At 43.7% G+C, this 15762-nt stretch overlaps 2 protein-coding genes across 2 annotated transcripts in view; one reads left to right on the forward strand and one right to left on the reverse strand.

Annotated features, from left to right (window-relative positions):
* Positions 1-651: 651 nt before the first annotated feature.
* On the reverse strand, positions 652-13513 carry map3k19 (mitogen-activated protein kinase kinase kinase 19). The gene is made up of 17 exons (XM_029530854.1): positions 13350-13513; positions 12540-12772; positions 11811-12005; positions 11279-11439; positions 10864-10979; positions 9114-9280; positions 7981-8038; positions 6991-7081; positions 6184-6306; positions 5808-5962; positions 5588-5622; positions 3191-5461; positions 2497-2601; positions 2109-2347; positions 1696-1948; positions 1394-1602; positions 652-1264 (listed from the first exon to the last, which is right to left on the reverse strand). Exons 2-17 carry the CDS (start codon positions 12747-12749, stop codon positions 1135-1137), a joined length of 4518 nt encoding a protein of 1505 aa, XP_029386714.1. The 5' UTR covers positions 12750-12772; positions 13350-13513; the 3' UTR covers positions 652-1134.
* A 1768-nt stretch (positions 13514-15281) lies between these two features.
* The window catches only part of ramp1 (receptor activity modifying protein 1), a 49135-nt gene continuing 48654 nt past the window's right edge, over positions 15282-15762 (forward strand). The window contains exon 1 of the mRNA XM_029530862.1: positions 15282-15762. Within this exon, the coding sequence (XP_029386722.1) occupies positions 15705-15762 (58 nt within the window). The 5' untranslated portion in view covers positions 15282-15704.

Below are 15762 nucleotides of genomic sequence, written 5' to 3' on the forward strand. Positions count from 1 at the left end.
TCAATCAGTGACAGGGTACTGTTCAGGAGAAGGAAAAAACATTGGCTCTATCCATTCCAGCTGCAGTTGTTATAACAGTGACTAATGCCATATACAAGACGAACTGCTGCGTATTTTGAAAACCGACAACGTGGCCAAGCTTGTTCTTTGTTTCACCCAATTGGTTGAATTATATTTACAGCCATGTAACTGTCACAAGTCTATACATTAGTTCAGCTCATTAAACGCCATTGCTCTAAAATCTTGACATGGCCCAGTTAATTTATTTATTTTTTTGACCAGGTTACTCATTTATTTCTAGGGTGCAAAATACTCGAAGCCTGAGTCTGGATTGTTTGTAGTCTTGTTGGGGATTTTACAGTGGGGGACACAGAGCGAGAGCAGTTGGGGAGAAATTAGTGTAAGCCACTCTTTATATTGTTTTTTCATTTCAATATTACAAATAAACTTCAGAGTTCCCACTCTCCTGAAACATTATATATCCTGGTTGTTGCTTTCGACTTACTACACATACTCTATATGCATGTTGAGTTTAAAAAGAAAACTGATTAACTTTAGGATTTAATTTGAGGAGACATGGTTGCTGATAGTATGCTATATTTGGTTCATCTCAAGTTTAACACGCTTATTCCTCAATAACTCATCAGGAAAACTGACAGGAGGTGAGAGCTCATATTTCAGGTACTGAACTTGAAGAAAACTATCCTGTTTATACATAAATATATAATGCTAAATGGTTTAGTCACTATTATCACAACCTAAATACACTAGACCCACACAGTTAGGGCATTTATGATACGATTGGCACATTTGAAGTTAGTAACAAAAGATTGACACCAGTTGTTTTAGTTCAATCAACAAGTGTTTTTTACATAAAGACATATCAAATTCTAATCTAATATGAATGATATATTTATCTTTTTACATTCTCAGCATTGTAGTTTCAAGAAAAGTCTCTGGCTCATGCCCTAGTGCCTTTTGTTCCCAACACTGGCACTATTGCTGCATCACCGGGGTCAGTGTCAGGTCTTTTAAGGATCGCTGAACAATACTTTGTGTTAAGATTCACCACTAAATTAAATGAATAAATGCCCCCTTCTCCTCAAAAATATTCTATTTTAATGCAGTTCCATGTTAATCACAGTGTCCCTGTGGGTGACCACAGAAGTTCTTCTGTGTTTCTGAAGAGTTCACTCCTGTCTCCATTTTGGGGATAAAAGAATGCTTCAGGAGCTGGTCTGCAGATGGCCGTAGTCTCTGGTCTCTGGATTGGACAGCAACAAGAGAAAATTTAGGGGATTCATTCACAAACATCAGAAAAATATACACAGCTGTCTGTTTCCAATTCAAATTTCACACAGCATATCTGTTTTTACCAAATAAATGCACTCACCTTGTTAGGCAGATTTTTACAAAATCTTTGGCATTATCTGAGAACCCATCTGGTAAGGTAGGCATCAATCCTCTCTGAGCACCAATGTAGAACAATGCAGCTATCTTGTCCATGTGTGCAAGTGGTGGTTTCCCTGTGGCCATTTCAAACACTGTGCAACCTACACTCCATATATCTGATTTCCTGCCATATCCTGTCTCATTGATAACCTAAATGGTGGATGACAAATTATCAGAAAACATCAAAAGTTGCTAAGTCAATAGTAGTGCTCAGAAGACTAGTTGAAAGAGCTCCATAGCTACCTCTGGTGCCATCCAGTAAGGTGTACCATGAACGGACCTAAGCAGGTCTCCACTGGTGCTTGCTGAGTGGTTCAAGCAACTGAGACGCCGTGCACAGCCGAAGTCTATAAGCTTGATGATGCCGGTGGGCATCAGCATCAGGTTGTTTCCTTTCAAGTCTCGATGAATCACCCTGTTCAGGTGAAGGTAGGCCACCCCTTTCAGGATCTGATGGGTGTACAGAACCAGAACTCGCTCTGGCAGAGGACCAAACCTGAGGGCAGTGGCGAGAACAAATTGTGTATTAAAGGTAACTGTAGAGACCTTTTATTGTAAGGTGTTGCTATGTAGTTTTTGTCAGGACTGAAGCTGTCCCGATGTTTCTGCAGATACTTCAAATGAGTAAGTGGCAAGTTATTTTAAATCATCCTAACCTGTGAAGGATGCTAGCGATAGATCCTCCTGGGATGTACTCCATGAAGATCGAAACCACATGCTGATAAAGCGAAGTCCCCAAAAAGCCCACAATGTTGCTGTGGCTCAGCGTTTTAAGCAATTCCACCTCTCCCTGCAGGCGACTGTACTCCCTGTTTGCGGCATCGGGGTCAGAGCTGTCCAGACTGACCTGCTTCACAGCTATCAGCTGGCCGTGGCTGGTCAGGCCACAATACACCTAATAAGTATTAAACAGGTAGTTTGTTTAATCTCTTAGCCTGCAGGATTAAACCGCAGTACTTTGGGTGTAATAAAGCACGCAAAAGAACTTCAGGAGTCTCACATAGGTAAAATTGATGAACGGTACATTAAAACCTTCAGACTTACTGTCCCATAGGCTCCCCTGCCAAGCACCTCACCCTTTGTCCATGTGATGACATCATCAGCAGCCCCTCCTGAGCCTCGCAGAGGTCTGCTGTCCGTCGAAATGACCTACAATTAAATAAACTCAATCACAGAAACTGAACAATGTTTGTCAGCACGAACCAGATTATCAAATGAAAAGGGCTTTTGCGGGATTACAGTGATATTCACACTAATCGTTAGGATTTAGTAGGGCATGAAACTTGGGCTCCCTGAAAATCTCTAAACAGCTAATTATTATTTCAGCCCTTTTCAACAGATTAGTACAGTACATGTGTAAAAGACCATCATCCACTGTGTGTGAGACAACCGAACAGTTACTGTTAATTACTTAAGTCTTGCATAACTGAAAAAAAGAAAAGAAATGCAGTTTGAAAACATTTCCAAGAAAGCCTAAACACCCCACATTAGCACCAGTCACCCAAGTATGTGTGTCTCTGCATCAAAATTAACCACATATTGGAAAGAGAAGAACACTCCCCTGTTTTCTCACCGAAAAAGGCCATCCTACGACAGTCCCTGATTCAATAACTAGACACTGAAAATGTTTTCATACGTTATGTAACAAATCAATCAAAACAAATCATTGCCTTTTCTTAATATGATGCTTTTTTTTTGTCAAGTTTGTATCTTTCAACAACGTTAACCAACAATTTACCTCGGGAAACACATTTGCTATTGATCCAGTATCATCATCTCTCTTGGACTCCTTAATGCTTGATTCCTGGTTTTGAGGACACAGGCCTGTGGAAACATCCCTCTCGTCTAGCGAGATCAACTCCTCAGCCAGACATTGCAGCAGGTCATCTGTGAGCGGCCCATCTCCCACTTCATTTAGAAACTTCTGGTAAATTGGTGACATAACAGTGTGGCTGCTGCTGCTGGAGGATGTCCAAGTGTAGATCTTTGGCTGTTGGGTGTTGTGCTGTAACACGGACTCGGGAACTGGTGGTCTGTTCGGGTTTCCTTTTGGTGAATCCACAATAATATCCTGCATATTCATCAGCATGTGATGAGAATCTTCAGCACATGGTGTAATTGTTGGCGTCGTATGTGTTTTCTCATCAGATTTGAATGTTTTAAAGCCATGTGTTGAATGAGCCTCCTCTATGGTGGATAATATATGATCCTCAGTCTTTTCTGGAGCACTATTGTGAACTAATTCAGTCTCCTGTTTGGGAATATAAGAGCTCTTTCTTGAAAGGGGTGTGAGTTGAGGTGTCACTCTGGAAGATGCAAGTCTTGCTTTGCTTTTCACTGAGACCTGCATGCTCTCCCCAGGGCTTCTCCTCACCTTAGACGGAGGCTGTTTCATGGCTCTGTGTTTGACTTTAGAGGACTGTTGCATCTTCTTAGATGCGGCAGACTGCACTTGTCTGTCCGTTGTTTTCTCACAGGAGCTAGAAACCCTAAGATTATCATAGACAGGGCCTGCAAACATCTCATAGATGGCGGGGCCTTCGTTGTGGCTCTGTATCTGCTGAAACATATCTTTATAGGTGATGAAGTCCACAGCAGATTTCGACCTCGGCGTCCCCGCTACACTGAGTCTCTTCAGCGGCTGGGCGCTCTTCAGCTCCCTCACTGGAGGTTGAGCTCTACTGCTGTTCAGTTTGTCTGGATTGGCCTTTTTGCTCTGTGGATGATTGATAACCTTCTTTTGTAGCGACGGGGCGTCAGTGGTACGATGAGCACCTTTTACTGATTTAAGCTTTGAAGTGCCTCTACTGGCTGCGGCCGCTCCACTGATAATTAGCTCAGGGCTTCTCCTGGTTTTATCCCCTACTTGTGTGGATAGAGGAGAGTACTTCAGATTCTTTTTGGATTTTTTCCAAATACTGTGGTCTTGATGTCCTTGTAGGTTGGAGTTTGATTTGTTAGTTTTATTATTTGCCCTTAGTTCACGGCTCTTGCTGGTTCTTCTCTCTTGGTTCCAGGCAGAGTTTGGGGCTTTCAACATCATCTCATCTGCATTGGCACCAATATCGGACAGAGAAAGGTTTAGGGCTGCATTAAGGCGCTGAGTTTCCCCCACAGCACCACTGTGAAGGTAAAACCTTGCATCCTCAGCACTGTGAATGACTGGGTTATCTACTTGGGTGTCTTTATCACAGGAATCTTTAATGGTTTCTTCTGCCGGTTGAATGTGCTGCAGATCATTTTTGTGATTCCTCTCAGAGAGTGCAGTTCCATCAGTCTGGTCATTACTCATTTCAAATACAATTACATCGCTAATGTCAGTTCCAGGTTCTGTGTTACTTCCCACATGGTTTTTGTCTTTAGGGTCTGATGTGACTGACATTTCATTGTTCACAGCGTCTTTATGATGACTCAGCATGTCAATTTGTTTCTCATTGTTACATTTTGTAAATGTTTGATTGTCAACAAACTCTCTTATATAATTCACATTGGTGGCTTTGCCTTCACAGTGAGAATTTCTAGCTTTTTTAGTGTCAAGACGATTGTGACTGATAGGCTGTCCATCCAGGTTCTGTGCTGATTGGTGAATTGGCGGAATATGACTGATCCTTGACTGGTATTGAAAAGGCTGCCTTGTCTCCTCAACCAAATCAGCCTCAGTAGACTTCACTTCCTTTGAATTCTGCAAAAGCCTGTCGCCAACAAACTTCAGATGGCTGTCCTCTGAGGCTCTCTCCTCTATATCCCTCTCATCATCCTCCAGATCGATGGAGCTGTGGCCGCTGCTGGACCCGCTCTCCTCACTGCCACCCTTAGTAGTAGTGGGGGGGGCAACGTGTTGGCTGCCCCAGGACGGTCTGTCCAGCATGGTCCTGGAGCAAATGGGGCCTTGGCTGATGGGCCTCAGGGGAACTTGGTGCTTTAGCATTGGTAGAGCTGTACTGTCTCTGGGCCTACTCCTAAGTGGAGCCAACAGTTTGGGTGTTCGGGAATGCAGACCCTTACAGGACTGTATAAAAAAAGGACATTGATGACAATTCGGTGGATGTGGTTGGCATGATAAGACAAGTCATCAGTATAGCAAGGGAGATGATTTATATCTGTTTATATCAAAGGTTTTTTGGTTGAAAATCACCTGTTGTTCATTGACAGTATCTTGAGAACCCAATCCTGCAAATAGAATATTAGGAATCAAAACAACAGGCATCATTATCCAACACAAATGCTTCGTACTAATACAGACTTTTTATTAAACACAATGTCAACCTGCATAATTTTGGAATATTCGTGTTATACAAGTGCTGCATGAATTTTAAGTCTTTCAGTGATGCTCTGCTTTTTGTATGTCTACTTACGGGTCTGGATGTGTACCCTGGCCTGCGTCATGGCCTTTGAACACAGCAGTGGTTCCATGATGCTGGGGGCAGATTGGCTGAGCTGGCTGGGCTCAGCCACAGACAGGAGCCCAGGGGTAGCTGTGCACACGGCAACCACACTTCTTGTCCTCTGCCTGTGAGAGACACGCAGGGTTAGGTTTGAGTTTTTTGGGAATGTTACAGAAATATTTTGTGTTTTTTGTACATACGAGTATGTCAAGAAAAACAGACTTCTTTGTTTTAGTCGGAGTCCCTCTGGTAGTATTTCTCAGGGCAATGAGCTACAGATCTGCTCTTGATTACCTTCCTATTCAATGTTGAATGTCTCAGTAATGAGTCCAGCTGCATTGCGTACCTGTGTCTGGGGGAAACGGGGACACAGGGGGTCCTGGTAATCTGCAACCCACATGAAGGTGTGGGATACAAGTGACCCCAGCGTCTGGTGTTGTCGTTCACACTTGGCAGAGATAAACCTCCTCTGTCGAGGAAGACAGAGCGATTATAAGGTTGGTCTCACTGTTGTGATGCTTTTTTTTTTTCCTGTTTGTGCATGTTTTGTCTTAATATCAGTTAAGAAAAATTACAAACGCCTCAGTTTTTGTCTTTGGGCTGCCCTGAAGATAATGCGAAAGGCCTCATTTTCCTCCTGTCTTTCTCTGTTTCAGGAAGTTGTTGCTATGAAATTAGAGAGCAGCTGAAAGACCTTTATTCTTCACAGAGAGCTTGGACTTGTTTCAGGGCTGAGAGCTCTGCACTGCAGACAATGGGCTGATTCACCAAAGCCCTACCTCCCCCTGCTCCGTCTCTGAATTTCTAACCTGTTTGGGTAGAACAGGTTGTCCTCTGGACAAAGTGACAGGTGCCTGCGTACAGGTCTGTGGCTGTAACCTGAGAGGACACTCCTTTGCTGTAAAAGTAAGAGGCTGTTGTGCACTATAGCCCAGGGAGAGAGCGTGCTGTGTATACAAGAGAGTGAGTGCATTGGGGGCGATGTGTGTTAACTGCACACACAAAATATTTCTGCATGTTAAGTCTGAACAGATGTCGATGTGTGCCAGCACTGTTAATATTATCAGCTCAGCACCGTCAGCCCGTTAAATATTCCTTCTTTACAGCTTACATTTGAAAAGAAAGAAAGATTGGGAGATTTTATCCAGCCAACCTGCTTCCCCTCCCTGTGTCCTGGTAGGCTTGTCTCATGTCTCTCTGTGTTTCCATGGTGTTTTGGTGACAGAGGGGGATCCCCTTATCTCCTGCAGAAACACACAGACACACACAGCTACACCCACCATTCATAAATACATTGTATTCTCACAGTGTTAACGACTAAAAACACAGAGCGACACACACTTCTGTCCCGACGGTTTTATAGGCTGCAGCCTCATTTATACAAAAAATATACATATATTCTAAGGTTTTCCAAGTTCAAGGTATTTTAGTTACTCAAATTTTATTTTTTACAGATTTCAAAGTTTCGATTCACACTAGAAGGAAACTTGATAACCACATACAAATGAGAACTTGGACCCTGTCCTTTTTATACATCATCTGGTGCTCACACAGATATAATGTATAAATATACACTTCCAGTGTATCTTATGTACCAAAAATCCACACACAGTTTAAAGAAAACAGCATTACCTGTTTCTGAGTCCGATGGTTGTCTCAGCTCCCATTTCAAGCTTAGGTTTCAAAAAGGAATTAGTTAACTCCTGTTCTCCACATCTTTATTCTGCCTTTGTATCTGTTTTCCCTATTTGTCTATTCCTCCTTGTGACACTTTGACTGTGTCTTAGCCATGCTGCTGCAGCTGACATTGAAGAGCAGCAAGCTCAGCTGAGTGGTCGTTTTGTATTTGAGACCCCTCCCATCCTGTCATGCCTCCTTCCCTGCCCTCCATTTGGAAGGTGATTTTACCTGAAGGTCTATATGGGATAAAGCTGACCATTTGTCACTTGAAAAGGCCAAAAACTGGTGAAAAATAACCTTGGTATGTTTGCTCTGTCGCCCCTTTTTCCTCTGGACAAGGACAACGCAAATACATCTCTATGTACACAACAACAAAGTAAGTGCTGGCCGTTTCATACATTGACCAAACATGTTCATCCAGTAAAACCATCTGAACCCCAGTAGTCAGTGGAAGACTTCTTACCTTGCCTGAGATCTTTATGATCAGGTAGAGGCTGACTACCTGCAGACTCCAGCTCTTTCTGGAAAGAACCAAAAGTGAGCAAATTTGCTGATTATATATGCACCAGTATTAAAAACCTAAACCTGGTATAAGCACTGCAATAGCAGTCTGAGACTGACTCAGTGCCTGCAAGAGACTCTTTTTATACATTCCATGTTGTGTTTAGTTTAATTTTCTCTCTTCTCAATTATTCTATAAAACTTTCTAAAAGAGGCGATATTACCAAAACAAACAAACAAACCTAAAGGATTGCTTCTAAATGACAGGCCAGTATTTCACAGCTCCTAGAATGGAGCTGTAGGTTTAGATCCATGTCTCCTGGTTAGCACTCAGATCATTTTAATAATTTGGTTTTGGGTTATTGGTATTAAGTTTTCAGTTGGTAGTTTTACTGCTCCCATGTACACAGTATGCCAGTCAAATGGGATGTTTATGCTGTAGCGTCTCCCTGCAGACCACATGGGACACCACGTCCTGCTAACCATCTGCCCAGCCTGTGGCCTCCTGCTTTCAGAAACGCCACAATACACTAGCATTGTGTACACAGCTAAGTGTCAGCTTTACAGACCAACTCTTCTCCACTCGCACAAAGAGACACACACACACACACTTATCCAACAGCCAATTACTGCTTCCACATATCTGTCTTTTGGGTCACCGCTCCCTGTCAGTCTGCATGTGTTTGTCAAGTGTAGCTACTTGTGGGCCACAGTCACACTGGGCACTCGACACAGAGCCTGTTTGTCAGGTTCAGTGGATGTTAAGTGAAGTTCCATCTGTATCTGTGTTTCATTGACTTGTATCACACAAAATGGTAAAATATAGAAATGAGATGAGATGAGATGAGATGAGATATGGATACTTCCATGTATTCATTATCCATAACAAGCTACCTGTATTTCACAATAATTGCCATTAAAAGTTAACCAGAGGAGTTTTGTTCATGCTGTGTTCACATAGTTCTGGTGATGTAAAGCATTATGCAGCGTAAAGATGTAGAATATAAAATTTGGATGAGTCATTCAGTCACTAAATGCAAACCTCTCTCCTCAGAAAAAGGCCTTTGAGAGAGTTGTTTGATTTTAATCACTTACCCTGGTGTGGCTGTACAGTAGGTCTTGATGGGTGTGTGTCTGTGTGGGGGAGGTTACTGCCGAACGATTAGAATAAAGGCTCTCGATGTCCACCTCAATGTCAAAGTCTGAGTCCAAATCCTGGTATGAGTATTTCTCCAGGGCCGGGGGTGATGCAGGAGCAGCTTCTGAATAGAAACGTAACAGAAATGCTTTTAAATCTTTCCAGCTTCTCCTGACATCAAAAAGATGCAGCAATCAAAGACTGTTTCTGCTTATTGAGATAGACAGGCGCAGAGCAGAAAAACGGAATCCAACACCTTGTCCTGTTAACACAAGATGGAGGATAAGAGAACAGACTGAAAAATAAAAGTCTGAAAACAACTCTTTTTTTTTTACCTGTAACCTTCTGCTTACTCCATCACTCCACGTCCGACCTGAACCCCCCCCGTCACCTTTTATCTGTACCACCATCCTTGGTCCAAACTGATACACACATTCATTGGGGCCCTCAGCAGCCTGGTCACTAACACATACACAAACAAGCCTTTCTAACACTTTCCCACAGAAGCGGCTTTGAATGCAACTGCGGAGGTTTTACTTTGAGGAAAAAAAAAAAAAACAGGATTATGAATGAATGTGGTATGCTCTTTGTGTGTGTGTGTGTGTGTGTGTGTGTGTGTGTGTGTGCTTACACAGGATCATAAATTGGAATGGTAGCTTTTTATTTGTTCATTATTTTTGCGTTAGTAGTCGTAGTTTATAAATGAATCAAAATAACCAAACAATACGAAGCAGTGAGCAAGTACTGATGAAATTCAGTCAACAGTCAGTTGAAAACAGTAAGCAGGAAATCTAATTATTAAGTAAGGTTACACATATGGAACTGATAATTAAGATTCACTCTATCAGTTTTTTGTTATTTTTTTTCAAGCCGATTAACCCCATTTACGTTTTTTTGACCGTTGAGTTTGCGTTTCTGTTCAGACGAAGGACATACACAAGTGAAAGCACGAACATTTTCACATGCACAAACAGACAGGGGAGGTGAGAAAGAATGAGCTGCTGGTCTTCGGGCAAACTGTTCAAATCAATCAGTCACGTCTCCTACTTCCTGTGGAATTGCTCTAATCTCCATGTGGATGCTTCCATTAGTGATTGCGTATGCTTCCAGCTTATTTCAAGGCTGCAGCTCACTTTGTCATGCTCAAGCTCACGTGATGCTGGTTTAACTGTGCTGGACAGGTGCGACCGGCCTTTGCCGGCGCTCCTTGAGATGTGGTGTTGTGTTCACATCAGTGCCGATCAAATTGGAGCTGATATATATCTGTCTACTGCAGAGTCAGTTGGCCCAGGTGGGAATACTAATTGTGGCCTTTACCTTTAACAACAAAAGCCAGATGTTAGTGCGTCTTAGCAAGTTTTTGATCAGTAGAAAAGGCACTTAAGTCTCCTCGAGCTGCCGGGGCAGCGTACAGTGCATTTGTCAAGCATTTTCACTGAAAACAGCTGTGCGCTGTGGATGACAGCAACTGAAGCATGACATTAAAGCTGCAGGCAATGAAAACATGAAACCAAAACAACAAGCCGAACAACACAGAGTTGAAAATTCTCTGTGGGTTCATGTGTACATGTAACTGATTATAGACAAGTACTTCCACTGTTGATCTAAAAGCGTTGACTAATGCTGCTCTAATTTGACAACTATAAAACCTATTTGTCCAATGAATCATGCTAAACGATCCATGATCAAGGGGCTGTGTGTGTGTACCTGTATGACTCAGGGCCTCGACCATCACATGAATGATCTCCTCCCTCAGAGGGCTATTGATGTTGGCAGCATAGCGCAGAGCAGAACAGCCACCGTGGTCTCGTAGCTGCAGATCACTAATCAGGAAGTTGAAAAATAGTTTTTATGTTCTCATTGGATATACAGTACCATAACTACTACTATTCCTCAAGCATATTATTTATTCATTTATTTGTTGTTGTTGTTGTGTCAGTCTAAACAAAAACATATTGCTTGATGCCATGGTCACCGTAAAATTGGCTGGGGCACTAAGTACAATTTGAGCATTTCAATTCAAGATGGGAATTCCATTGAGAAAAACATAACCAAATAATGTTGGAGGTGTACCTGAGGGGGGGATTGCTTTTTGCTGTGTGCGTCCTACATTTGTACTTACGCTGAGAGTCGTAGCAGCTGCTTGACCACCTCCACAGGTCTGTGGTCCCACGGTAAGGGTGTCTCTATGCTCTGAAACAGGTCGACGTCCCTGACGGCGAGCATCACGGCTGTCACGCCGTCACTGTTGGGAACGTTCACATCCATCCTGGCTGTCTGAGCCTGAACGGTGCAGACACATGAATAATACACAGGACCCTGTCGCACAGAGGGCATGCATGTACAGATGCAGCGATTTGTGTCTGTTCAAATTTAGAAATTGAAACGCTTTTCTTATTTTAGCAGTTTTAGCTTATATATTCCACACAGAACTGCTCGTGTACTACTAGAAAAGGCTATCCATCCACGATTGAAGTAAGACAAATAAATCTGGAAATTACTGAAAAACACACTTCTGAGAAACAAACAGAATACAGAGTCAGGAAAAATCAGCTCTTTCTCTCTGTTGCCTCTGCTCCTCTGGGAAATCCTCCAACAGCTGACCGTGTTCGTGTGAATGTGAGCGAGAAAGAGAAAGACAGGGAGAGCTTTACCAGTAGCTGCTGTAAGGAGTGCAAGTTTCCCTGCCATGAAGCCTGCAGCAGTTGTGCCTGGGGAGGCAGATGAGGCCTTGGCAGCCAGCCCAACACTTTTTGCTGGAGCCCCGGAGGACTGACATGGAGCGCCGTCGTCTGGCTGCAGTCACATAAGGTGATATCTGCCCCGGTCTCTAGAAGGTGCTGCACCACCTTTGAACAGCATCGCACAGAAAAATAATAAGTGAAACCAAAAGGAAAAACAGTGGACTGATTGAAACTAAATGTTTTGCGGATCATATTCTATATCTGTATACTAATATACAGAGCTTCTGAGACACCTCGTGAGTGTTCCAGTTTTCAAACAGAAGATGTAGATAAATATCTGCTGTCAGTTTGTGACTTATGTCACTTCACCGGGGATCACGGGGTAGTGTGTCCCCTGTTACCGATAAGTCATGAGCTTGTTTTGAATTTAAATAACCCCAGAGAGAAGGCAGAGGTATTACATAAAGACAATGTCAAAAGCCCTTCGCTTCCTTCCCCCCCAGCACCAACACACACACACATATAGAGACAAACACATTCATAGCTTCCAGCCTTGGATATGCTCACCTGTAAGAAACAATGGACTGATGTTGAAGTAAAAGCACAGCCTTGATTCTACATTATACAACAGTACACGTCCCCCGTGCCAAACTGACACTCCCACACACAAACAGACACACACACAAACCAACAACTTACTTCAGTCCTGCCTTTACGGCAGGCAGTGATGAGTGGAGTGCATCCTAGCTCCTCCTCATCTTCCGTGTCAGAGACCTCCAGCTGCTCCCAGCCATCCACATTTCGTCCAGAGCCGAAAACCAAACACTCCTCATCTCTCTCCTGCTGCTTCCTTCTCAGCGTCTCATCAACGCCCTGCCACCTCCTCTTTGTCCTGTCACTTCTCTCCATAGTTCACAGGTTTCAGGTCAGATCTGTGTGAACCAAAGGAAAAGAAAAGTTTTGGGCCAGACGTGTGCTTCTTTTTTTTTTGGTATTATGATAAAAAAAAATAAAAGAGAGGAAAGGAAAAAGCAAACGATTGCAAACACTGCAGTGATAGTAGCCTTTGAGTTTGTGACTATTACTGTCATGCTATCACTGTGATGTAACTCTCCAGTGATCCAGAGGTCCCCACGGAGACAGCACAGAAATCACTCACATTATCATTGCAACTGAGTCGCCATACATCATTGTTCATTTACACACACTTAACAGTGAAAGTTTACATGCATTTGTGCAGGAGCATGTGTATTTCTTTATGTATGTCAGTGTGTGTCCGTGCAAATAAGAAATGAGCCTATGAAAGCTGACCTCTGGTTTAATATGTGACCACACTAACAGAGCAACAGTCATGATAGGTAAAGTGTGGCATATACTAACAAGTTGAAAGGAATAGGATATTAGTATAAATTACCTTTCTAGCCTGGATTATTGATCATTTCAGTCCTCACTGCTGATAGTCACAAATATTATTTGTGCTAAAATAAGGAAAAGGATAAATACACTTACTGTGGTGATGCCATCTCATCTGAGTCTTTGTGAGTCTTTCGTCCTCACATTCCTTCTTTTTGTCTTGTCTAACCGTATTTGAAGACCAAACCTTTGATCCTTTTCAACAGACTCTCCACTCCGGTGTTATTGCTGCGCGCCTCCTGCTGTACGTTTACACTTGGTTGCCCTGGAGACAGGCAGACAGACAGACAGGCAGGCAGGCAGGCAGGCAGGCATACAGGCAGGAAGGCAGGCAGGCAGACAGACAGACAGGCAGGCAGACAGGCAGGCAGACAGACATACAGGCAGGCAGGCAGGCAGGCAGGCATACAGGCAGGAAGGCAAGCAGGCAGGCAGGCAGGCAGACAGACAGACAGACAGACAGACAGGCAGACAGGCAGACAGGCAGGCAGACAGACAGACAGGGGTTTTGAATCTTAGCAGGCCGTGTTCGTTGCCTGACCCATTAAAACAAAGTGAGAATATCAATGTCTCTCCTCCCACTATCCTGCCCAGCATTTGCAGAGCTCTGCATTTCATATTTTCTTCATCCCTTGTACTCTCTGCTCAGTACAGATAATACAAACTTCTTGTCCTCCTCCTTGGTTTACCCCCCCCCCCCACCATACTCTTTGATGTTTCTTGCATAACATTATTTTTTCTTTTTTGTGCCAAGTGGATCATGAAACAAGGACATGCTTCAGTGCTTGAGTTTTGTTTTGTTTTCACCCACCGCCCCCCAATCTTTCTGTTTCTTCGTGAAGCCACTCAGAGATGTCCCACTTGGAAAAAGTCTTGAGAACAGATACTTGCAAGCCAGGAACAGGTGATGATGACATTGATTATGCCCAGTTTTCCATCTAGTTGTGCTACTTTCCTTTATTTCTCTGATGTACCATGAGGTCACACACATATCCGCCAGTAAAGCAGAGAAAACAGCAGAGGTTTACCTAAAGTTACACTCCTGTACCAACCCACGTAGATGAGTCATCTTCAGGGCTTTTGATACAAATGAGTGTGCCTTTTCACAGAGTTAAAAGTGAACTGAAGCCAACCAAGGACACCTTTTATATGTTATTCTGTAGTTTTACTTTCACTGTTTCTTTTACTACAGCAGGAAAACATTTTTTCTTCCCATCTTGTGTACATTATACAGATGGACAAAAATTATATTTATCAAGTCTTGTGTTTGTTGTGTTGAGATGTTTCCTGTTATGATCCAAAGAAACTTCATATGGAATCTAATCCATTGTAAACAATAAAACAACATGGTACATTAACAGTGCCGATCCAGCACACTGCCGGTTCGCCGCAGTGAAATGTGGTAAACTAATTGAATTTTCCTCACAACAATGAAGGCTTTATCTAATCTCTAGCAATTCTTCTTTAGTAAAATACCATTAACACAATTAAAGGAGAAAACACAAAAGATGACATGATGGACACAGTGGTTGGGTGTGTAGTCTACAGCATCTGGCAATCTGGGGGAAATGTGCACAACCTCAACTGTGTGACAACTGTAGGTCTCCCCATAAACACTAGATGGAGGTGTCGCACAACCGGGACGCCTCTAACCAGTCGGAGAGCCGATACACGACGAGTCCCCACCTCACCTGGCTGCGTTTGCGCACCGCAGGTGGGCCACGGCATAGTAACGCAAACTAAGCTCTGCGGCCTCAGTGTCCTGTGGATTCAGGAAACGCTGTCTCTCTGAACAGCAGGTGTTCCCCTCGCACGGTAGCAGACATATTTATAGAAAGTCATGAAAAAGTCTGTAGTTTGAAATGTGCCGGATTGTCCGCTGACAGGCTGTGTATCCAATGAACCAATGGAGAAGTACCATTCAGAGTCCAGCACCTCCTCCCTCATCAAAACCACCCTCACTCCCCCCTCCCTGCGCTGTATATTTGCTGTCTCTGGGTCTGTCCCGGGTCCCCCTCTCAGCTCAGATACAGCTCGTGTCCTCCCAGAGAGGAACACTGAGCCCTGTCTCCGTCTGTCCCGGGCCGGTTGGTGTTTCCCGTTACGCGCGGCGCAGCTCGGTCTCCTCCGCCGGGTACTTCACCGGGCGCGTCTCCAATGCTCCACGGATAAAAAAAAAAAGTAAACAAATAAAGAGGGCTCCAGGTTCAAGGCTCAGGGATGTGTGAAGTGTGGCTGACAGAGGGTCGGTGACAGGAGGACCCGGGGGAGTTCAGGCAAAGCGGGAACCGGCACCTGTCTTTTGCCCCCGCATCGGTTTTTAACGTGAGTTGTCCAAACAGGCGGCCGCGATTTCATGGATTTCCCTCCGGTGTGAGCCGACAGACTCTGAGCTTCCGTAAGTTGCTCTATCGTCTTCGCATCCCTCCCAAAACTTCAGCCAGCGACAGGATGGGATCTCAGACCGGGGCAGCTCTGCACAAACACACGCTCCTGTGGTTCATTGTAG

Source organism: Echeneis naucrates, chromosome 21 (assembly GCF_900963305.1).
Source record: "Echeneis naucrates chromosome 21, fEcheNa1.1, whole genome shotgun sequence".
Lineage (NCBI taxonomy): Eukaryota > Metazoa > Chordata > Actinopteri > Carangiformes > Echeneidae > Echeneis > Echeneis naucrates.